General features: G+C 41.6%; 2 protein-coding genes across 3 annotated transcripts in view; one reads left to right on the top strand and one right to left on the bottom strand.

Annotated features, from left to right (window-relative positions):
• Positions 1 to 12912, top strand: trpv4 (transient receptor potential cation channel, subfamily V, member 4). Of its 2 annotated transcripts, XM_034872386.1 has the most exons (17): positions 1 to 411; positions 1540 to 1621; positions 2281 to 2729; positions 3331 to 3509; positions 4545 to 4697; positions 5480 to 5620; positions 7061 to 7359; positions 7462 to 7641; positions 7841 to 7999; positions 8512 to 8604; positions 8724 to 8797; positions 9125 to 9290; positions 9385 to 9451; positions 9745 to 10049; positions 10561 to 10688; positions 10778 to 10899; positions 11033 to 11133. In XM_034872386.1, the coding sequence occupies exons 2-17, from the start codon at positions 1613 to 1615 to the stop codon at positions 11131 to 11133; spliced, it is 2625 nt and encodes an 874-aa protein (XP_034728277.1). In that variant the 5' UTR covers positions 1 to 411; positions 1540 to 1612. The 2 variants fall into 2 exon arrangements, with proteins under 2 accessions (XP_034728277.1, XP_034728276.1); XM_034872385.1 differs by lacking the exon at positions 1 to 411 and having other exon boundaries at positions 1613 to 1621; positions 11033 to 12912.
• Positions 12913 to 16282: 3370 nt separating this feature from the next.
• fam222a (family with sequence similarity 222 member A) overlaps positions 16283 to 23648 on the bottom strand; it is a 48881-nt gene continuing 41515 nt past the window's right edge. Inside the window, exon 3 of the mRNA XM_034871552.1 lies at positions 16283 to 23257. Coding sequence (XP_034727443.1) covers positions 21792 to 23257 — 1466 coding nt within the window. The 3' untranslated portion in view covers positions 16283 to 21791. The remainder of the gene's footprint in view (positions 23258 to 23648) is intronic.

Raw genomic sequence — 23648 nt, forward strand, 5'->3', positions numbered from 1 at the left:
GCGTTGCAGGTAGTTGCATGTTTCAGCTGAAACTGGTTTTTCCACTTCAGCGTTGGCTCCAGCTTTCAGCTTTTTTTTTGGTCGGCCACCTTGTCCCACCCAAAATCTGTGTATGAAAGCCTCTGTTGTTCTGGTGGACACTAGAAGACTTTACTCCCTACCGGCAGTCGCACGCACGTATCAGAGGAAGGGGCTACTGTAAGTTGTCAAAGCATTTTGGGTCATCTGGCAGGAGCAGTTTTATCCAGTCTATGGGCAGGAGGTTGGCACGTTAGACCCAAGGAGGCAGCAGAGGAGCGTTCAACACAAGAGACACCAGAGAGAACGTTACATATTTTAAACTATGGAAAAAAGCTGCAAAATAGTTTATTTTTGAAGAAAAACTAAATAAGATCAACGTATTGGAACAAGGTAAGTAACACATCTGATTCTTATATCCTTCATTACATGCATTTGAAGGCATCCTAAACATATTTAACTGAGCTTCGTATTAGTTAATGATTCCTCATTTATTGCTGTAATTTAACATTTTAACACAAGTTTTGTTTTCTGTAGCCTAATTATTTATGACTTATTACTTGTATTGTATTTGTGATTTGTTTCTCCTTCTGAAAATCTCTATTTTATTTTAAACCTACGGTATGACCTTTAAAACCTTAAATCCATTATTGTTTAGAACAAGCATTTGGCTCCAGGAAGAGTCTCCAGTCTCTCTTGTTCTGGATAATGTCCCATCAGCAGTGATAGTGAGCAGGAAGTCCCATATCTCTGAGGCTACAACAGAGTCACTCACATTTAGAAACTTTCACACTTGAACTTCCACTTTTTGACCCAATGAGTGGATAATATGTGAGCTTTGGGTGTACTTTTTAAAATGATTTCAAGATCCAGCTTTATCACTCTGACAAGTGTAATACACAGTGGGTCTTCTCCATCGAAATACACCTCCACCTAACAACTTAATCCTTTGCTCTCAGTCTGTTCTAATAGTTATATATCACGGGAAGCCTTTTTTTGTTCCTCTGTCTTTTTACTATCAAATGGCCATTGAAGTGTAAAGGCATGATAATCCCCCTGTGTGTCAGACAGGGTTGTGAGTCATGCCTTCCCCTACCCCAACTCCCCTGTTTGTGTTGCTCCTTTGCAGCCCAGTCTGGCTAAGATAGGTTGTCAATGTCATGAACAAACTCAAAAAAGTGTACGATTTGAAAGGAAGCTGCAGTGGTGAACGTGAGGATGTCATGTACAAATTTCCATGTGATAGCATACTGTTGCAGTAAAGAGTTTGAATGTGCAAGGAAGCACCAGTTGTTGTGAGTAAATAGGTTAGGTGGTGTGATTCTGCCCGCAAAAGGAAATATCCTTCTGACCAATGAGAGGCCGTTGTCACAGCGTGTTATTGGTGTTGGCATCAGCCCCTTCCTACTTTTTCCATATATTGCAACCTGACAGAGCTCTTTTCATATCACTCAGGACCTACAGATTTGTTTTTGTCTGAACTTCCGTGTTAATCAATGATGACTCTTGTTGTTTCTACAGGACGCCCACATGCTTCAGCATCATTTCCAGTTTCCCCTGAAGAGGAATTTGGCACATCATTGTGATAAAAGGGATGAATGAGGTACAGAGGGGTTAAATACCAACTTTAAACTTCAAGTTGGCACTTCCAAGGTTCCTTTGCTAATTATAGTCTCAATTATTTAAACTGTTTTTATATTTTGTCCACTTTGCACTTGTTGTAATGGCTAGCATCCACACATTTGTGTTGCTATTTCCTACAGTAGTTGAGGTGGTTTTGACTTATTTAAAAAAAACATATCTAAAATAATACCAACAATTCAATAAGATTATTTATTAAAAAGGGTACGCAATTTGGCCTGTTGGCGATTCCTGTCAGCTGCATCTCACATCTCTCATTTGCACATCATTCTTCCTTCTTCCTGATATGGCCTTGAATTATATCAGATTCCCCATCATTAAATACATCAAAATTATTTTAATGCTGCTTCAATAAGCAGAAAAACATACTCATGGGGAAATAAAAGATCCAAATAATATAATAAGTCCCACCATGGGCTTTGGAAATGTTTCACAAAGAAGGAATTACATTCACATTTGTTAGACCCCAATGGTCGTTAAGGGAGCAACACTGAATGTATATAACTTTTGTTTATACGTGTATACATAACAAGAAAACTCCACAGGGCACCTTTAAGACTTTTTTTTCCAGCTGACAGCCTAAAGGCCAGAAACTCACCCTGAACATTTTTTGTATTCCAGGGTCGTTCTGCTCTCCTCAGAAGGTGCCACCTCGCCTTGTCTAAGGCCGACACCCTCGGCTCTGTTCCTGCCAGAGCTGCTCTCTCTGTGGACACAGAAGATGACGGGGCCGCTCAGCCCGGGGGCGATGCAGCGTTCAGCCCGTCTGAGCTCTCACACCTGTTTGAGAATGAGGATGGCTTCCCGTCAACCCAGGACACGAGTCAGGATTCAGGGCCGGAGCTGGTTCAGCCCGGCCAGCAAGCGGACGGCAGACAGAACCTGCGGATGAAGTTCCAGGGTGCTTTCAAGAAGGGCATTTCCACCCCGATGGACCTATTTGAATCCACCATGTATGAATCAAATGTGGTTCCAGGCCCCAAGAAAGCACCCATGGACTCGCTCTTTGACTATGGTACCTACAGGAACGCCAGCAACCAGAAGCGACGCAGGAAGAAGCTCCCAAGAGGGTGAGAAGGGGTCTCACTGTATCTAAAATACAATTTACGTGTGTTTCCAGGACGTAATAATTGTTCCTTTAGACTTTATAGTTTCGGGGTTTCTGACTTAACATTAGTGAACCTAGACTGGATTTTTTTCTAGGGACATAAAGACTGGTTCAGAAAAATGTGGTCATAAAAATGAAAACCTCCTACAACTGCCACTCTGTAGACAGAGGTGGGCCACATGAGGAAGTATGTTCACAAACACACACACACACACACACACACACACACACACACACACACACACACACACACACACACACACACACACACACACACACACACACACACACACTGAACTAAGCTTTATTCAGCCCATTCACTGACCTAACAGAGAACATGTTGTTGGTCCCTCTGCAGCCGTTGAGGTAATATTTAGGCTGCTGTACCTGTCCCAAACACACAGAGCTCTATTTACTTTAGAACTTGAGGGTGTGGATCATTGCTTAAAAGATGGTTTGTGCATTAAACACCCATTCAGTTTTTAATTTTATGTCAGTGAAATAAAACTCAACAACAGTACTGTAATTGTGTGACATGATGTCATGTTTTTGTTTCTCCTTAGTAAAACTGAGCCGGAGTCCTGTGATGAGGGTCAAAGCTCGGACCCACCAAAAGTAATGAAAATGTTCAACCGCTCTCTCCTCTTTGAAGGCGTGTCACATGCAGACCCAGAGGCCCTCGAGGGCCTGTTGGAGTACCTGCAAATTCACGAAAAGAGGTTAACTGATGAGGAGTTCAAAGGTGAGAATAAACGGTGTAGGCTGTCACTCACATCAGACATCTGTGTACTGCTTTTTTGCCTGTCTAACCCAACCACTGACTACCACGACAACAAAACGGCTCTGGGTTCAACAGTCAAAATTCTCTCTACTTTAGGTCTAAAGAATAAACTCAGTTTGACTCAAAGGATGTGAGAGGGAAAAGGTGGAGTTGAGTCTTTGTCCTGCTAGAGGCAGGCCCAAGGAAAGCTTCCCGTGTGTCTAAGAAGTTTTTTTCTGGCTTATAACAAGGAGCCTAGAAAAATCACAGCTAACTGTCATCTCCTTCAAAAACTCAAACAGGGCTTTACAGTGTTTTTTCAAAAACTGAAGGGCTAAAAATAGTGAAGGGCTGTCTTGACCCCTGTCTTTTTACCGTTTGATCTCATGAACCCTACTTAAATATCTGCATGCGACAATTCCAAAAATGTACGTCCTTTTTCGTGATGTACTCATTTGACGGTACAGTGGACTCCCAACCAGGGTAGAAGAACCTTCTACCTGAGGGGGGGCTTCTGCAGTTACCAGGGGGTACGTGGAAAGATAATGGAGGAGAACAACTAATTAAAAAAGTAGAAATCACGATTTGATTTAAATGAAGAAGAAAAAACATGTTACAATTAATAATGTATAAAAAAGATTTAACATTAGCAAGCAAGTGGAGAAATCTAAGCAGCTAGCTAAAGTAATGTATGAACTGTAAAAAACGTAGCTGAAAGCATTGAATACATAGTTGAGATAGCAAAAAATGATATGTAATAAACAGTTCAAAGGGGCTAAGTTATAGTCATACGTTAACTAAAAGTAATGGATAAATGGTTGTAATGTCTAGCAAACTTGACCAAACCAATCCAAACATTAACAGTTTAATTTGATGGAAAATATCCACTTTTACATAGTTGATAGCAACAGCCTGTTAAAAAGTAATTAAAATGAACACATTTGGAGAATGAAGAGTGTTGATGAAGGTGTACTTATACTACAAATATTATTTGTTTTAATTTCATTTTTCCATCAGAGCTGTCCACGGGTAAGACATGTCTGCCTAAAGCCCTGTTGAACCTTTATGGAAGGCAGAACGTCACCATCCCACTGCTGATAGACATAGCAGAGAAGACCGGGAACCTCAGAGAGTTCATTAATACGCCCTTCAGGGACGTCTACTACAGAGGTACGGACAATGGACATAACCAAATAATGATACCAAGCATTTACATACAAGTCATTTGCAATTTAAAGGAGTTGTTGAAGAAATAAGTCATTTGAATTTTGCAATTTTATACAAGACGAGGATCCCTTCATCTTCCACTGAGTTGAAGCTGTTTGGTTAAGAGTTACTGTAGCTTGCCTCGATGGTGGTTTACAACCCATTATGGGTAAAAGGACTGTATTTATAATAGATATGTGCACATGAAAAGATCCAGGCCTCATTTGTTTGGCTTTCCATCCCTTACATTGACCACGTTGTCTTACCACTAAATTTGGTGTTGCTCTTAGTCATTTCTCCATGCTCTATTCTCCATTCTCCATTATCTGTACTTTGTACTTTTCACAAGCATGTTACTCAGTTTAAAAAGAAAATCAGCCTTTTTTTTTGCTCATGTAGGAAACACATTTTTATGTGACAACATAAAAACCTTTAAGGGCTCGGCTTCTTTGGGTTGACCCCATAGAAACAGCCTGCACATAAATAAAGCCCTAACCCCTTGTGGCTTTTAGTCTGTTCTTTTATGACCTCGACCCTCTAGCTAATAATTGGGCAGACACTCTTGAAACTCTTTCTCTTGTGCAACTGTGCCTATTTTTGCTTACAGAATGCCTGTCAACATCTCATTTAACAATTACCTCTGTGAAAACACATTTTTTCAGCTGATATTTATGTGATTGAACAAAACACGCAAAACACGCACCTTGAAATACTAAGTAATAGTTTTGATTTTTTTGTATTGCCAGGCCAGACAGCTCTCCACATTGCTATTGAGCGACGCTGTAAGCACTATGTGGAGCTGCTGGTGGAGAAAGGAGCTGATGTTCACGCCCAGGCGAGGGGACGCTTCTTCCAGCCCAGAGACGAGGGGGGCTACTTCTACTTTGGTAAGGAACTTTTTCTTCATTCATTGTTCTTCCATATTTCCATTTTTAGCAGACCTTTAACTCTCTACTTAGGTGATAAAGCACAGTAGACCGACGGTCACAGGAAGAGTTCTGGAAAACTGTTGCTGTATTTTCTGCCTCGTACGGCGGTAATGATGTGGTGTGTCTGAGGTTTCTATGACTTCACTGGTCACTCAGTCAGTTTCCACACTGGCTCTAAGTTTTTGCTTTGCTCGCAAGAAGTTATTCCGTCTTTTACTGCACAGAGTTGACGTCAAAGTTTTTCTGTGTTCTACACTAGCTGCCAATGTAAAATAGTTTGTACATGGCAAAGAACCCTCCGTTGCCATGGTGAAATGAAGTGACATATAAAACCCCACCCTTTTTCTTAACGTGGCAGGTTTTGGAAGCAAATGCTTTCAGGATACTGCTGTGGTCCAGACGTGAAGTCCACATCATAGCCAAATGTTTTCTAAAGCATCTTTCAAGAAACCATCATTAGTGGTTCTCCAAAAACACTTGAAAAGTCTAGCACTGTGTCATATGTTAAAGAGGTTCTCCAGTCAAAGGTGTCAGTGTTCTGCAGTGAAGAAAAGTAAACATCCTTGGCTGACCCTCCTTTGGGCAGAACTTCACTGACCTGTAAGAGAGGGAAAATAAATCAGAGCCTTAAACTTAACTCAACACTGCCCTCTGTGGTGTCTGTTTAGGCACAACCTCCTTCATCACATGTGGAATTTGTTATTTATAACACTGTGTCCTTTTAGCCTCCTGAAGTTAATTATAGCAGATATAATTGATTTGAGTGTAACTCTCCAAAAACACTGAAATAAAGGTTGCCTTTTATCGACTCTATTTTACTTCTCACCCAACCTTTTTTTTTTTTGATAACATTCATGCGATATATTTCTCCCTCATCACAGAAGAGATGATTTCTATTTGCACTTAACACGGTTGTCATTCTCCCCAATCCCAGCGTATCCACGCACAGTGTGAGTAATTTGCCGCGGAGCTTTGTAGTGAGGTGAACAGGAACCTGGCAAGGCTGATGGCTAATAGGATTTAGACTCACGCTAACACTCTGCATGCACCCGTGCAAATCCATGAAGAGGAGTGTTTCTATGTGAGGTGACAAAGTAATCTGTCACCCATGGCAACGGCTCATTTTCAGCAGCTGCTTTTGGCACTCTGGCCCCATTGCGCCCCTCCCTCAAACAACTGCTAATTGTGTTGTTTTCATAGCAGGGATTTAAGTCAAATCCATGTTTAGTATGCTTTGCAAAAACATACAGACGTCAGCTACGGTTCATAATTAACCCTCCTGTTGATTTGCTTATTTTTAATCTGAAATACAGTTTAATCTCCTGTGAATTCAATATGTAATAATGAGTGCACTTTCTCTCTCTCTCTCTCTCTCTCTCTCTCTCTCTGTCTGCCTAGGTGAGTTGCCTCTCTCCCTGGCTGCATGCACTAACCAGCCTGACATAGTGCACTACCTGACTGAGAATCCACACAAGAAGGCCGACCTGCGGCGCCAGGATTCACGTGGAAACACGGTGCTGCACGCCCTAGTGCACATTGCGGACAACACTAAGGACAACACACGTTTCCTCACAAAGATGTACGACCTGCTGCTAATCAAAAGTGCCAAGCTTTACCCAGACTGCAGCCTGGAGAAGGTGTTTAACAATGATGGCATGTCACCCCTCATGATGGCCGCCAAGCTGGGCAAGATTGGGGTAGATACAATATAACACAATAAGTTGTTCAATAACATTTCCATAGGGCACACTATTTTTTAGTTAAAGGTTCAGTAGGTCAGCTTTTCCTTATTCCTCCAGGTTTTTCAGCACATTATCCGGCGTGAGATCAAAGATGAGGAAGTTCGTCATCTGTCACGTAAGTTTAAGGACTGGGCGTATGGGCCAGTGTACTCCTCCCTATATGACCTGTCTTCACTCGATACGTGTGGAGAGGAACCGTCTGTGCTGGAAATCCTGGTCTACAACAGCCGCAATGAGGTGAATAGCAATAATTTGCTCACGTCAATGTTTTTATTCCAACTGTTTGAAAAAGTACAGATGAAAATACATGTTGTTTTTCTCATGATCATAGTATTAAGAGCAACAAGACACCATGCATAACATAAAACATGTATAGGTGCATCAAAAACCAGAGTGCGATAAAGGTTTCTGTGTGTGTACATTCTGTCTGTTGCAGAACCGCCATGAGATGCTTGCGGTGGAGCCTATCAATGAGCTGTTGAGGGCCAAATGGCAGAAGTTTGCTGCTGTCACCTTTTACATCAGTGTGGTTTCCTACCTTGTCACCATGATCATCTTCACCCTAGTGGCCTATTACCGCCCAACGCAGGAAACGGTGGGTGTGGAACTGTGGGAAACGTGGACGTTTCCACAGCGCAGACAGATCTCATAGGGCCAAATCAATGCTTTATGATGTGAAATTGTTGAATGTGCCCACATATTTTGAATTCTGAATTTGTATCAATTTTGCACCAAGTGATCACTTACTGCCATATATTAAAGGAATATTTAAAGGTTTGGGGAAATACATTTATCTGCCTTCTTGCAAAGAGGTAGATGATAAGATTGATACCACTTTCATATCTGTATTTTTACAGATAGAGCTATATGCTAATGCTAAGCTAAGGCAACCGGCAACTGGCAGCTGGCTCTAGCTTTATTCTTAATGGACAGATTAGATCTCACTCTTGGTAAGAAAGCAAATCAGTATAGTTCTCAAACTGTTGAAATTATCCTTTAACTCTCTGTTGAGTTGTATCAACTGATATTGTGTATTTTGTATATATTGTTTTTTTCTGAAATGTTCAGATTGAGTTAACTGGGGTGTCTCGTCTTCCTTCCCTCCAGCCTCCGTACTCTTACATCACATCCTCTGACTACCTGCGCATGGCGGGAGAAATCATCACCTTAGCATCAGGAATCTTCTTCTTCCTCACCAATGTGAGTCAGTATGCTCTGATGCCTCTTTATAGTTGGTCATTGGTTGCCCACTGCTGTCTCCAAGTCTCTTGCCTACAGTGTTGTTGTCATTATGGAAATATCCACCCTGCTCTTTGCAGATTAAGGACCTCTTCTTGAAGAAGTGGCCTGGGGTTAAGTCTTTATTTATTGATGGATCCTTTCAACTGCTGTAGTAAGTCTCCGCCCTTCCTCCCCCCTCTTCCTTACCTCTGCTGTAGCTCTTGCTGACTTTTACTCAAGGCAAATTTTGCTTCCTCTAAATTAAGTAATCTAATTAATTTCTCAACCTCCTCCCCAACATGTTTTATAGGTCTTTAATTAAACCTATGGTCAAAACAAAGAGCAGAGGATGTCGAGCAACTCTCTGAACTGTGTTAATTTAAACCATTAGCAACAATATCTCCATTCTTTTAAAGATGCAATCAAGTCTTCTTGCGTGTATCACAGACTTTAGCATTTGGAAGCTTTCCTTGACACACTTTCTCTCTGTCCTCTCCAGCTTCATCTACTCTGTGCTGATTGTAGTCACAGCTGCTCTCTACCTGTCTGGCATTAAGGCCTATGTGGCTGTTATGGTGTTTGCACTTGTCCTGGGCTGGATGAACACTCTTTACTTCACCAGAGGCCTAAAGCTCACCGGCACCTACAGTATCATGATACAGAAGGTTGGAAAATGGAGAAAATGGTCTAATGAAAATGAATGGGCCATTAATATCACCATCCACGTGGCTTTACTCTTATTTTATTTTTGGTTCACAGATTCTTTTCAAAGACCTTTTCAGATTTCTGCTGGTGTACGTGCTCTTCATGATTGGATATGCATCAGGTAGGCTTGGCTCACCTAACCTTACAGGTGTTTGTCAACATTACTAATAGGGATGGTTTGACATTTTGGATGTCTCTAAAGTTGTTAAGTATTTGTTCTGATCTGTTCTGTACATAAAACGTAGTGGTGTAAAAATGTTCCAGGCTGGCTGTAGCTTCATATTAAATGGACAGATATAAGAGCGGTATCGACCTTATCTAACTTTTGGCAAGAAAGTGAATAGGCAGCTTTCCCAAAAACTATTGCTTTAAGTGCTCACAGACACACAACCCTCCTCTGTTTCTACCCCACAGCCCTGGTGTCCCTGCTGACAGTTTGTCCTCCACCGGGCACAATGTGTGAAGGGGGCTGTCCCACATACCCTAACTGCAGGGACCAAGACACCTTCAGTACTTTCCTGCTGGACCTCTTTAAGCTGAGCATTGGGATGGGAGACATGGAGATGATCCACAGTGCACAGTATCCTGAAGTCTTCCTCATCTTGTTGGTTACCTACATCATCCTCACCTTTGTCCTGCTGCTGAACATGTTGATCGCTTTGATGGGGCAGACGGTGGGACAGGTGTCGAAGGAGAGCAAGAAGATCTGGAAGCTTCAGGTGAGCTGGAAGTAACTGTTTGTGGGGGTCAGTGTCACTGAAAATGGATGTCTTGCTTTTAAGCGTCAGTTTTCCCAAATTATGAAAACACATATTGTCTTATATGTGTATGTTAGCATCATCCTTGTGAGGAAGTTAGCCAAATTATGTTAGCCTTTAGCTCAAAGAGAACCAAAGTAAAGTCTCACGGAGCCACTAGCATGGCTGCAGAAGATGGTATTATTCAAAACTGTAAGCACCAGTATTTTATAATTTCACCATTCATGTGTTGGAGTGGATGCAAAAATCTTGAATGAATGTCTCCAAACCTGCCACAATAAACCAAAACTATCTGCATGCTTAGATAGCAGAGCATTTCCATGCACTTCAACAGTTTTATATCTCATAACCTGGACAAATAAAATCAAAACTACAGTATCTGCATGGCTAAAGTTGTGAGTAATAAAATAGTTTTTTGTTATTTGAGGGGCTTAGATACTGTGACATAAACATAATTTACTCGTACTCACAGTGGGCAACGACCATCTTGGACATCGAGCGCTCTTTCCCAGTCTGCCTTCGGAAGTCTTTTCGAGCCGGGGAGATGGTGACTGTGGGGAAGAGCTGGGATGGCACACCTGACCGACGCTGGTGCTTCAGGTATTGATGACTTATAATCATGGTTACTCCAAAGCACCACTGCCACTTCAAAGAAAACTATCTAACCCTATGGTATCTTGTTCTATTAGGGTGGATGAGGTGAACTGGTGCCACTGGAATCAGAACCTGGCAATAATCAACGAGGATCCAGGAAAGAATGAGACATGCCAAGCCAACGGGTTGCAGCAGAGCGTCAAAGCCTTGCGGAGAGGTGAGGTTCTCACTGTGCTCTCATGAATAAATGCATCGACAAATAAGTATAGATTCATGTGGAGCGCAGACTAAGTTATTCATACAGATCAAAGCAAATCCTTTTTTTATTTATTTTTTTGATACCCCTCCAGATCGCTGGTCCACAGTGGTTCCGCGGGTGGTGGAGATGAATAAGAGTCCGCGGCCTCGTGATCTGGTAATAGAGATGGAGACGCAGACGGCCAGGAACTGACTCCTGCCAAAGATTAGTGCTGTCCTTCTTATAAAAAGACAGCAGAGAACCATCAGCACAGTAAGCTCACTATGCAGGCGACGATTCAACCAATAAGTGCACTAATTTTCCCAGATGTTACGTGCCTATTTTTAAGAGAAAGTATAATAAATATAACATTAAGGTTGTGTCCTAAATTCCATACTGACATGCTAGGCTGAAACAGTATGTGAGATTTTTTAGTACGTCAAAAATCTAAGTGTGAAACCAATAGTATGTAAATTGCATGCCATTTCCAGTGAAATGTTACAGTATGCAAACACTGGACACTACGCCTAAGTTTCCAAAAATGCAATGCAGTAGTAACAACAATGTTCGAAAAAGGACAAACGGACAGCAACCAAGGCAGCTCTGCCACATTTAAAACTCTTTAATTTATATTTTTACATATACAAATCTGTAATTTTGTCATCTGCAACTGTTGGTCTAGTTGCTTACCTTTTTCAGTAATGTAAGCGTTATCCTGTGATGAAGCTAGAGCTGAGGTTGGCCACGGTTAGGCTCACAGGAAGTGACATTGATAATTGCAGCTTAGTGCGTCCAAAAGTTACACACTACTGATCATTTACATAAAAGTATGTCAGTGTACTGTAATAGGACAGAGCACACAGACGCTGGATGTAAACTGTCTTAAAGAATCACTGATCTGAAAAACACAGAACAGGGTTAAAAACACCAAAGCTGAGATAAAAAGTTTTTTTTTTTACTTGTCACAGAAATATAAATATGTATTATAAAAATGTACTGTACTGCATTTTCAGACATCAGTGTCTGATCTCTCAGGGATTCAAGAGAGTCAAAATATTTTAGCATTTCCAGTCTCATCATAATGTTCATGGGGTTTTGTGATAGCTAGCAGAAGCACATTTACTGTATTATTGCATTAGGATGGTAAACAAAAGCTTCGCTAGAAATGCCATTTACAGATATAATCACAATGGGAGATATTTTTTAATCATTGAAACAATTATTCATAAACCTGTAGTTATGCTTGTATTTGCGTGCTGTATACTTAAGAGGTCCCTATGTACGCATATGTATCGTTAAGATTATATCCTGTATGATAATTTGAATGTGTATTGTTCAGGCTATGGCGGTTTAATGTATATATGCATTGTATAAAGTGTATTTTATCTCCATTGTTTTATACCATATTAAATAAGTAGACTCAAAGTCTCAGGCTTAGTGTGCTTGCTCAGGCAGCACGGCTTTCATTTGAACTGAAACAATGCACTATCCCAATTTCTGATGTGTGCATTATTATAAGAACACAAAGACATTATTCTGAACACGATGGGCATGATGAGCAGGTTATAGTTGTCAAGTAAATATGCAAATGCAAGACAATAGCCTTCCGTGTTATGGTTTGTCTTTGAATTTCCAGAGTTATTGTTCCTTTGCAGCTGGGGTATTTGCATAATCAACTCTCAGTTCTTGCTATTATGTGCTTCCCCCTATTTACTGCAGTGTTTTCATTGCAATTGGTGCCTTGCCCTATAGAGCATCTTGTTTATGCACAACTGCTGTATGTGTACATGTATTTATGTTATTGTACTTCATGACAAGGTTTTAACAAGAACAGATAGGCCATACCATCACTAATTAATTACTGTTGGAGGCCACAGGTCATTGTTCATTATGTTTACATTGCTTTTTATAAAGAGACATGTCTATGTATTTCATATTGTTTTTACATTGCTGCACAGCACATTAAACACTGAATTAATTTTATGAACCATACAATACTCTGTCTTCCATATCTTGCATGGAATTATGAGATTTTTTTCTGAAGACGTTTTGCAATCTGAAATTGAATGATTGATTAAGTTATTTTATCCTATTTGCTCCCAATCAACATCAGCCAGAAATGAGTTAATTTGACCAAATGTCCCATATTTGGACAAATTAAAGACCTTTGTAAGGGAAGCTTAAATGACAAAACCCAGTTTAAAAAGTGCTGAAAACAATACCCATTAAAAGAAAGAAAGAATAGTTTAATATGGAATATGTAAGTGGAATTTTAAAATCTGGTTTTCTGTTTCCAATTTGTGTTTTAACAAGAAAGATATAGTATAGTTGGACAAACCTTTAAATATCTACATGTATTTTCATCTCAGTACTATGACAACATTGTTCTATAATTTGTTGCATGAAAACCCTTCAAATTATATTACCATATGGATAGTCAAGTATGACATTTTTGGTGGCCAACCAAATACATAATCTTTCCCAGAAGGTTTTGACGACATTACATGTGTGAAAAATGTGTCCTTGATATTGAAGAGCAGTTCCTTCTCCGGCCTGCTGATGGCTGCAGAGGTCTAAATTCCCCTGCTGTGTTCCTGCAGAAAGTGAAAGGCACAAATCTATATTTAGTAATTATAGCTGTAAATATTAAATTGTCAGTACTAACTGTTATTAGCATCATAACCTTCAATAGGTTATAGTTTGTAGCAAACATTTCACTATGACATCTTTTCTCCCATGGATCTCAGGTCTCATTGAACTCGCTGGAACACCCGGCCAGTAATTACGGGCTTTTGCCTTTGTAATGAAACCACAAGCTGGCAACAATTTATAAACTGCCTCACTTCTTTTCACCTTTCATCATTACACCTCACCTTTCCTTTTCTTCTTTAAAATGCTACAGTGGTGATTCTCACTTATGATAACTAGGGTCTCACCCCTCACCCCTCACCTCCCATCCTCCCATCCTCCCCTCTCTGTGGCCAGCAGCGCTGAAGGACACAGGGAATCTCTCACCACCTCAGAGGGCTAATCCTCTTTGCCCCAACTTTAACTGGGCCACTAATCCTCCAGGTTTATCTAAGCAGTGAGCACCTAGCGCTGCTGACAACTTGGCCTGCCCTCCTCCCCGCAGCCTGTTAAGTAGGGCAGGGTTCGGTCCTGCAAGTGTCACTGTCAGCAACTCTGGAACCACACACTTGCACAGGAAGTGTGAGCTGTTAACAAAATGGCTCACTTGCTTGCAGCATGTGTGTGCTCGCTGCCACAAATGTGTCTCAACAAACCAAAGTGACAGCCAGGCAGGATCATGTTGTAACGGCCCTCATTTAGCAACCACATATAAGGAAAAGTTGACAGTCTCAGACTTAAGTAAACTAACTATCTTAGATTTTGGCAGTACAAATTGTTCAGCTATTGTCCAGACAGATAAGCTTTAAGGTGTTTAGGCTGATGAGTCTCAAGCGGACACGAGGCTGGACTTAGGCCAACTCACAATTTATTCCCTGAGCAACTGTCTGATAGCTTTAAGTGCATTTATTGTCTGCCTGAGGTCCAGTAGCCGGAAAAAGAGAGGGAAACCTCCCTGCATATTGGTTGCACTCTCACTAAACATTTCACCAACTAATATTGTAAAAGAGGTGGATAGATCATCACTGAATAATTCTCTAGACTAACAATTAAAGTAAGGTTTGGAGCTAAAAGCAGGCTTCTCACAGACTTAAGTCAGTGCTAATTTTATCCCTTGAAATAATTCCTTGAAATTCCCTCCATAATTCTCCAGTGAAATGTTCACCAAGGTGTGGTATTTCTAAATGGAATGAGCAATCATTGGAAGCACTGGGAGATGAGAAGCCAGACATATTGGTTAGGTGGCGTGTGAGATGACCTTTCAGTTCATCTAAGATGAAACGACGCTGCTGAACCCGAAATGATTCAGAGTGTCTAAACTGACAGGCGAGGGCAGAGCGTCATCCTGCTGCCTGGCCTCTATAGGCATCTCTCATGATTTATTGTGAAATTGCCAGGGACTCAATGTGGCGTGCAGGTGGATGAGTTTTGCTAATAAGAGAAGCATTTCTGCTCCACAGAGCTCTTTTTCTGTCTGAGTGAGTGTGTATGAAATCAGTGTGCAGTCTCCCAGTACCACATGCTCTGGTGGAGGCGGCTAGCTCACCAGTCTACAGCTTATCTGATGTTTTAGGTGGGTGGAAAAGGTTGGGAGCGAGGCGAGAAAAGGAGGATAAAAAGTGTCAACTGTGAGTTCCTGAAGGTACTTGTGTTGTTAAACATTTAGATTGGATCCATGTTGTGTTCCTCATCTTCTTGTATAGTGAGACCATGTAGTACTGGCAAAATCCTACAAAAAAAACAATTTTTTAACAAAAATTACAACATGTTCTTGATGGCTTGACGTTAGAATATAGACCAAGAATCTTCAACAAGAGTCAATACAGGGGGACCTCCAAATTATTTTAAATTTTTCCAAGAAGTTAACATGAATCCAACTTCTTATTAAATATAACCCACTGCATACTGGCCTTTAGGTGAGATAGCCACTAAGGCCATCCACAGCTACAGTTAATCCTAAGAATTCACTGTGCCACATGTATTTTTAACGTTAAAATATAATTTATAAAATCATGCATACAATTATTAGTATCTTAATGTTCTATACAAAAAAGGTATGTGTAAAGGCTTTCCGACCCCCTGGACATTACCAGTTTATTATGCAACTTCAATTTATACAATATACTTATGTAGTAGATGGTCCCGCTCCGTCTATATTTTAGTTAGGGACACTTGGCTTAAAAAACGTTGAAGACTCTTGACATAGACTATTAATGCTAAAATTAAAATATAATGCAAATCTGAAGCCCTAGCGTAGTTTTTTAGTCATTTTGGTGTGTTTTCGGATGAGACATATGGAGCAAACAAGTGTGAGCTGCAGTAAGAGACCATTGACTGTGCTTTGTAACAAATTACGTTAAGTTAAATGTTTTTTTAAACAGCTGGTATTCCCTTATTGTCTTACTTATAATCCAGTCTTGTCCAAAAAGTAGTTTCTTTAAATCCTCATCCAGGAAAAATGTCAAAAAAATCATGTCGGCAGTATAAAAGGTATATTGCGGTCCTACTGATGCCGCAATATACTGCTGCAAAGGAGAAAAAGGTCATGCGACCAACAGGATTGTAGAGGCCGGCATATGGTGGTGATGTGCAACGTGAATCCTAGGACTAATATGCTTACCTTCATTACAGTGAGGTCTCGTCCAGAGTCTGAACATTTGTATAAGACGATCTTTACAGCAAGGGACAGAGAAGAAGAAAGACCACGGATGAGTAAAGCAACAAGAGAGGCATGGAAGTCATCTGCTTTATTTACTTATGTCAAACAATAATATATAAGAGAGGAAAGGTCAAATGAAAACCAACCATCTACATTAAAATAAAGAAATTTGAGTCCTGAGATTGACAAAAAGCAGGGAACAGACAAATTATCTACTGTGGTCATTGGGATGGAGGGAGAACTCTGGCAGTTTCAGCAAATTGAAGATGATGGTTGTGGAGAGATTAGGGGCAGATTACAGAAGTGGAGAGGGGGTTGAAGGTAAGCAATCACTGGGATGCTTGGCTGTAGGCACATTCAAAAGTTGAAAACCCCACGACTAAAGGATTTTACAGCTCTCTTTTATATTCCGACTTCTTATTTCGAAATCTAAGACTCATAGATATATCATTTTCAAAAAAAGCAAGGTCTTCTTTACGTTTTTTTATCCTGAGGAGACAAAATCATTTTTTAAACATAAATACAACACTGCAGGGAGAACAATAAGAAAGATGCTTAATAGATTTCCCATTTCCATATATATTATTTTCTCAAGGTTGCGGCACCCTCAGACTTTGGCAGGGTTGGTGCATTTGAGATCATGTGGGAAAAACAGCCCTGTTTGTTCACAGGAACAGTCGGAGAGCCACACAAACAGTAAAAGGAAACAGGAAGAAAGAAAGCAAAATCCCCAGACTTTTGTGTTTAGATTGGATACAGAAATATACCCACCACATAAACTAGATGAATATTTGGTGGCCATAAGCTTTTTCAGCTGAACATACATAGTTGTGATGCTGAAGAAATAAAAGCTGTAAGCTCCTGGAATTACGACCTGCTGCATCGCCTTTTAGAAAAAAAGTCTCTGGGGCTGTGCCTTTGGAAAAGATCCTGGTTTATTTTGTGATCCGTGCTGATTTTTACCTTGTGTTGTATTTATTAAAAATGCTTAAAACAACATTTAAATTGTATGGTGCTCACACACGCCCCATCCAGTTTTATTCAGTAGCACTATAGAGATGACAATGTGCTGTAACTCTGTAGCAAAACACAACAAATCTTTTAGAGATATTGTGCAATAAAGCTATACGGCTGGTGAGTTAACTATACAAGCCTCTTCAGGACCAACTGTATTATTGATTAAAGTATTTTCTTGCTAGGTCGGAGAGGACCCGCCTCATGACTTTATCTTCTGCAGACGGTGATGAGGGATGCTGGGAAGGACTCTTAGATGAGAGCACCAGGGGCCCAAGGGCAGCCAGGGGACATGACTGAGGTTGACCAAAGCGGTGTGGAGGGGACGTCACCCCCCTACTCCCCTCCTTTGTCATCTGTAGGTTAGAGAAGCAGCGCCAAGACTCAACAGAGTGAGCAGCTGCCTTTATTTTCTCTGTCCCTCCTGTCCCCTCCCGTCCCCTCTGTTTTGAGAGTGAAAGAGCTGGTCTGCATGCTTTCCTTCCTTCTCAGCAGTTTTTAAGGTGCGTAATGTGTGACTTGACCTTTCTACTGGGTAAGGGTCTTCATGGACTTACTGGGATTTACTAAGGGATTTTTACAACCAGCATACGTCAATTCCTCTCCACTTTGCCCTCAGGCCATCCTTGTGAGTGTCTCAGTGCCCTTGAAAATGTGTTAACAGTCGATAGCCTGTATCCACAGAGATAAGTTATAGATTGAAACGTCCTCCCTCATTCAGAAGGTGTGTGATCGACAATCGATAATGTATAATTTCCTGGGCAGCTTGACTTGAAATATTTTTTCTAAGAATTAAAAAGTTAATTACAAATGAAGATTTCACTCACTAGATTTTAGTAAATTGAGGCACAATAAGTCTTTGAGGGAGGAATGTGATTTCCTCAGAGCTTGAATCTGAATGAGGCCGCAGAGCCAAAGAGGGGACGCTGAAACTAGCACCAGGAACATGGCAATTATCCTGATTACTGATGCTTCGAGGCTCCTCTGACCCCAAAATCCCTCCCTGTATCTCTCTCCCTCTTTCTTTTTTTTTGCTGAGATCTGTCACATTGCACAGGGCCCCTCAGCCAGGCAGGGAGCAACCATGTATAATCCAACAGAAAACAAATCCCCTCGATCAAACACAGGCCAGCTTTTTAAAGCAGGCTTCTCAGCCCAGGCGCCATGGTGCGGTGCTGAGGCCCTCTGAGACGCTGTGGAGGCTCAGATGCCCCCCCCTTTAAAAACCCTTCTGTCCTCCCCTTCAATGCCAGCCAGCCAGTCCTAACCTTCAGTTTGTTTAAGCACTGCTGAACCCTGTTGGCCTCGGACAGGGGGAGAGTGGGCTTAGATAATGACATGCCATATGCCACTCTGCCTCTGCAGCTGAGTGAGCCACGCATGGATCAGCTCAGGCACAAATCTATTTGAAATTTAATTCTATTATCCTAATATGGGCTAAGCGTCCATTGTCCAAATCGGGAATTGTGGAATGGAGTTGCAGGGCTAAGATGCATCCCATCAATAGGAGCTCATTACCGTGTGTAAAGGACCAGGGGGACAGACAGTTTGGAGCCTGTACAGTAGTTACAGATATAATTATCTTAATACCACCATATATTTATTGCAACATGTGAATTCACTTAATATTCTTTCATATTTCTGCTAAAAAGGAAAGAAAAATGCTTCATTTGGTGTTTTCCTTTCTCTGTTTCACTCAGCTGAACTTAGCTCAAAATGGCCAGATTCCTCACAGTGTCTAATAGGAAATCCCTTGCCATTTGAAAAGAGTTTGATTTCAACCCTTTGAGTGAATGAATACTCTCCACTGGCAGTGTCCAGCAGCCAGGCGTCACCCAATATTCCCATTAGCAGAGAGGCCTGGTGCCTCAGAACTCCACTGGTGGGAAAGGCCAGACACCAGAAACTCCACTGCCTCAAGTGTCTCCTCTTCACTTCAACATCATGTGACAGGGTTTAATGCTTGGATGCAGAAGCCAAACGGAGGGGATTTAGGGATGGGATGTATCTGTAAATCTGTCAAAATATTTCTACAAGACAGAAAATATGCTGGAATCACAGTGTGGCTGGGGTATTAAGCTGTTGAAACAACATGAACATTTTTCAGTGGAATGTAAAGGAGGCTTACTGTGCAAATTTAAGCCAAGGGGGCTTCGTATTCTTTCGATTGAAATCTTTGTCAGCCTTCAAAGACAGTAGAGGGTCTACAAACACCATTAGCTCAAAATTAAAGGTGCATAGTTAAGATAAAGCAGGGGTTATCTTAAGGAGAAACTTGACCTATTTACGAAGTACAAATGTTCACGGAAACATCATTTCCTGCTTCATCTTTAATGTCGAATTCCTTTCCCTTTTTTTTAGATGGCCGAAGTCTTAATTAAATATAGTAGGTTTTTCTCATTGGCAGAGGTACAGTATAGTAAAGGGTCTACAACACACATAACACTCCGCTCTGGATTTCACAGAGCTGCTGCTGAAACGAGGGCCCAATCTTCCGCTGACTTCTAGAGGACATGCGTTAAAAAATAATGACAGACTTCAAAGCCGAGATGTGGCTTCTGAATATATTCTTAAAGAAATTTATTTTACACCTCAAAACAAAAAGGATAGGGTTTAGGGATGTGGTACATTGGGAATGTATTGACAACTGTAGTTTACATTTTTTTGGTGTAAGCTCAGAGAAAAATGTTAATACAGTCATAATAATTGCACTTCATAAATCTAGACTGATGCCAGTATTTCCCCACAACAAAGCTCCGGCTCCTTCTCTCCAGGTACTAAATTCAATTTACCATTGAAATTTGACGGACAAAAGAAATGCTAATTTAAGACCAGAGGACTGCTGCACTGATCCAATTTTTCTCTTTTACTTGGGTCCCACAAGGCAAGAAAACATCGCAGTAATTTAAGTGCAGTACATTCAAGAGAATCTCACAGTCATAATAAATGTTTCACTGCTCTGAATCATCGAGTTAAGACTGGCCCTGGCTAAATGTCTCCCACCCAGGGGCTGAAAAGGACAAGGCAAAGCACTGAGCCTCGTCTCATTTCATCTGATACCAGAGGACAGGGCATGATTGTTTCCATTTTGTATGTTTGCAGGATCAGGGGTGAATAGTACCCCCAAACATTAGTTTGTCCCAACGTCTTTCTGTCATAATGATAACATTTGACAGAAGGGATGTAGCACTGTAACTACGGGTAGAAAGGAGTCATGAGAGAACTTGATCTCTACTCTAGCTCCAGAGAATATCTCATAGCCTCTGAGAAAAGGGAGCGAGATTTGCAAAAATACCTCCTGTACATTACTCAGATATGATGTTGATGGGACTGGTGATCAGTTTTTCAGTCTTGGTGATAGTATTCTTATAATGACACAATTACAAAAAAAAGTCTGAGGATTTTGATAAACACAAACTAAAATGCGCACACGCGCATGCACTCAGTCACATACACGCATAAACATACATGTAAAGTTATGTAAATAACCTCCCAATCACATTCTTCATTGTAACATTTCTTTTTCATGGTTGTTTTTTGCGACATTTTCTTTTTTAAATAAGTATTTCAAGATTTATTGTAGATTCCAGTGTTGGATAGGAAAAAGAGCTCTCCAACCAGGTTCTAACAGAACCAAAGCAGCGACTATGCCTTACACCAGGACATAAGAAACTGCACATCAGCTGGAGGAAGAATTATTAAATCATCAAAACAAAAGTGAAAAAAAAATAGAAATGATAAAAGCATTTGAGACAATTTCCCCCATAGCAGCCAAAGCATATAATATACCTACAAATATATAAAACAACAAAAAATAGGTTCAAGTTTTTCAAGTTTCTTAAATATATCATATCCAATCTACCCAATTCCAAACTTCAAAGTTAACAAGATTCAAGCAGTGCAATTTATGTATCAATTATAACAGCAATCATAACTAATATTGTACTATCCTTTTAATTCAACCTTATGATCCATGTACATACACACCCGAGTATTATTTAGTCTCCTCACGTATCAGTACATTGTGTATCTGTATGTGTTTGTTTATGTGTGTGTTTATTTGTGTATTGTTACAGAGTTTTGGATTTGAAAGCAGCCCTAAACGTCGGCCCTTTTAAGACCCTTTCAGTGACAACCTACACAGTAGCTTCATCCTTAGTATTTGGAAGGGGGATACAAGTGCTATATGCACTTAATGTCAAGCTATGATTCTCCTCAAAAAGTTCAGGTAAGTAAAACAAAAGCAAAAAAAACTGAAGAAAAAATAAATCAATCCAAAATTCCTATTGGCAAACCACACAATGGAACATCTGGAGAATCTTGAAATCCCTTTTTCTCTCCCACTGGCAATCATTACCGTGTTTCATATGGGGATTGCCACAGCGTGCCTTGAAACCACCAAACCTAGGGTCACATAGCACAACAACCGCTCTTCTATAAGCTCCCACACTAGTTAAAGCAGTGCCACTGCCAATAATCTGTTCCTATAAAAAAAACATCTCTGTTCTTTAACTTTGATTTTCTTCACAAATTCAAAACTCTTGATTCTCTTTCTCCTCTACTTCCCCCTCTATCTGTAAACAGGGAGGCGGATGTGTGCATGCTGGTGGTCTAACAGACGTGGCACCGACACAGTCTCGTAGCCTTTGCCAAGCATCTGCTCCTTGATGCAGGGTGGGTGGATGTCGTTGATCAGGTACTCCAGAGACTGCAAGCTGCTGCTCAGCACTGATGTGTTGCACAAGCTCTTGCTGGGCAGGCTGCAGCATAAACCTCCCCCGCTGTCTATAGCAGGGTGATGATGGTGGTAGTGGTGATGGTGGTGGGGGTAACCCAGCTCTCTGTGCCCCGTGACCGGCCCTCCTGTGGACGTGGCCAAAAGCTCCTGGGGATTGTAGCAGTCACTGTCAGGTGTCACCAACACACTGTTCCACGGAGGGGCAAAGTATTGACCCACTGAGAAATTCCCATGCATACCCACACAGTTCAAAGGGGATGAGCTGACTTTGTCCATCCCACCTCCTCCGCTGGCACTCGCTGTCAGGTGGTAAGGTCTGGAGGAAGAGGAGGACATTTGTGCCGCCATAATCCCTCCACCTGGAACACAAGTTTCGGGGGACTTGCTGATGGCACCCCCTCCTCCGCTACCTCCGCTGTACATGCGGAGCACAGCCTGTTGATGATGCTGCTGCTGTTGGTGCTGCTGTTGTTGTTGGTGCTGCTGCTTCTGCCAAAGAATGTAATCCATACTATCTGCGTACACACCAGACTTCATTGCCTCTGCATTTTGGGCCGGCAGCCCTGGCCCTGTGTATACCATATTAGCCTGGGAACCCATTCCTACTACGTAGCCTCCTCCCGAGGAGCTAGATGAGACCCCCATGACAGTTGTTCCCTGCTTGGAAGGGCTGGAATTTGACGGTCCAGTGGCAGTCCCCTGGCACACCTGCTGCAGAGCCTGGGCCTGGCAATGCTGGTTGATCTGGTAGATAATGCTCTGAATGGAGGGGAGGTTGGACTGTGCGGGCAGGGCCAAGCCTCGGCCCCCTGTTACAGGAATTACTGAGCCAGCTACAGTGACATTTGGGGGAACCGACAGTACGGGGCATTCTGGAGGCTTTGATGGCCCAGTGTGGTATACCATTTGGCCGCGGCCACTGGCTAAAGTGCTACTATTAGGGGGAGGGTATGGGGCAACAGCTATGTGGGCTGGAGAGAGCTTAGTCCGTCTGCCTTCAGAGTTCTTGAGAACACCTTTTGATGGGCCAAAGGTTGCTGTTGATAATGATGATGATGAGGAAGTCTTGACAATGGCGAGCAGGCCCTGGTTGCCCCCTGTTTGGGTATAGGGACTGTAGCGTTGCCCTGTTGTGTCAAATCCATTCACAGTCCGATTAAGGTGCTTGTGCTGCGGAACCCTGATGTTGGTGGGGAAGATCTTGATGGACAGAGGGCTGTTGGCCGTTTTCTGAGCGAAAGCATTCAGTTCTGCCGCAGTGGGGTAGCTTGGGGAATGTGTGGGCACCACCAGCTCACCTGCAAATCAAACAAAGAGAAAAGTATTACTGAAATGAAAGATGTAGATTAAAATTTTTTACAGAAAAACCTAGTGCACTCAAGGAGTTTAATAACCAGAAATATCAAAGGAGCCAACAGCAGTGGCAGCCACAAAGTCAGATAAATCAATCCATTGCAATAACCACCACTCTGCTGCAACAGTAAAGGCTGGCAGCATAACAGTGACTGCATCTAAAGCAGACTGAAAAATGAGAGTGTTAGACAAGCAAAGATGCAAAAGATGCAAAGAGCGGACACACTGCAGAACAACCCAAACAGAGTCTGCACATTGTAAATCAGGACTGACATTCATTTATGTTCCATCACTCCCCTCCTTCATTTGAGCTGTCTCTCCATCTCATTTTCACAC

This window comes from Etheostoma cragini, chromosome 5, assembly GCF_013103735.1.
Source record: "Etheostoma cragini isolate CJK2018 chromosome 5, CSU_Ecrag_1.0, whole genome shotgun sequence".
Classification (NCBI taxonomy): Eukaryota; Metazoa; Chordata; class Actinopteri; order Perciformes; family Percidae; genus Etheostoma; species Etheostoma cragini.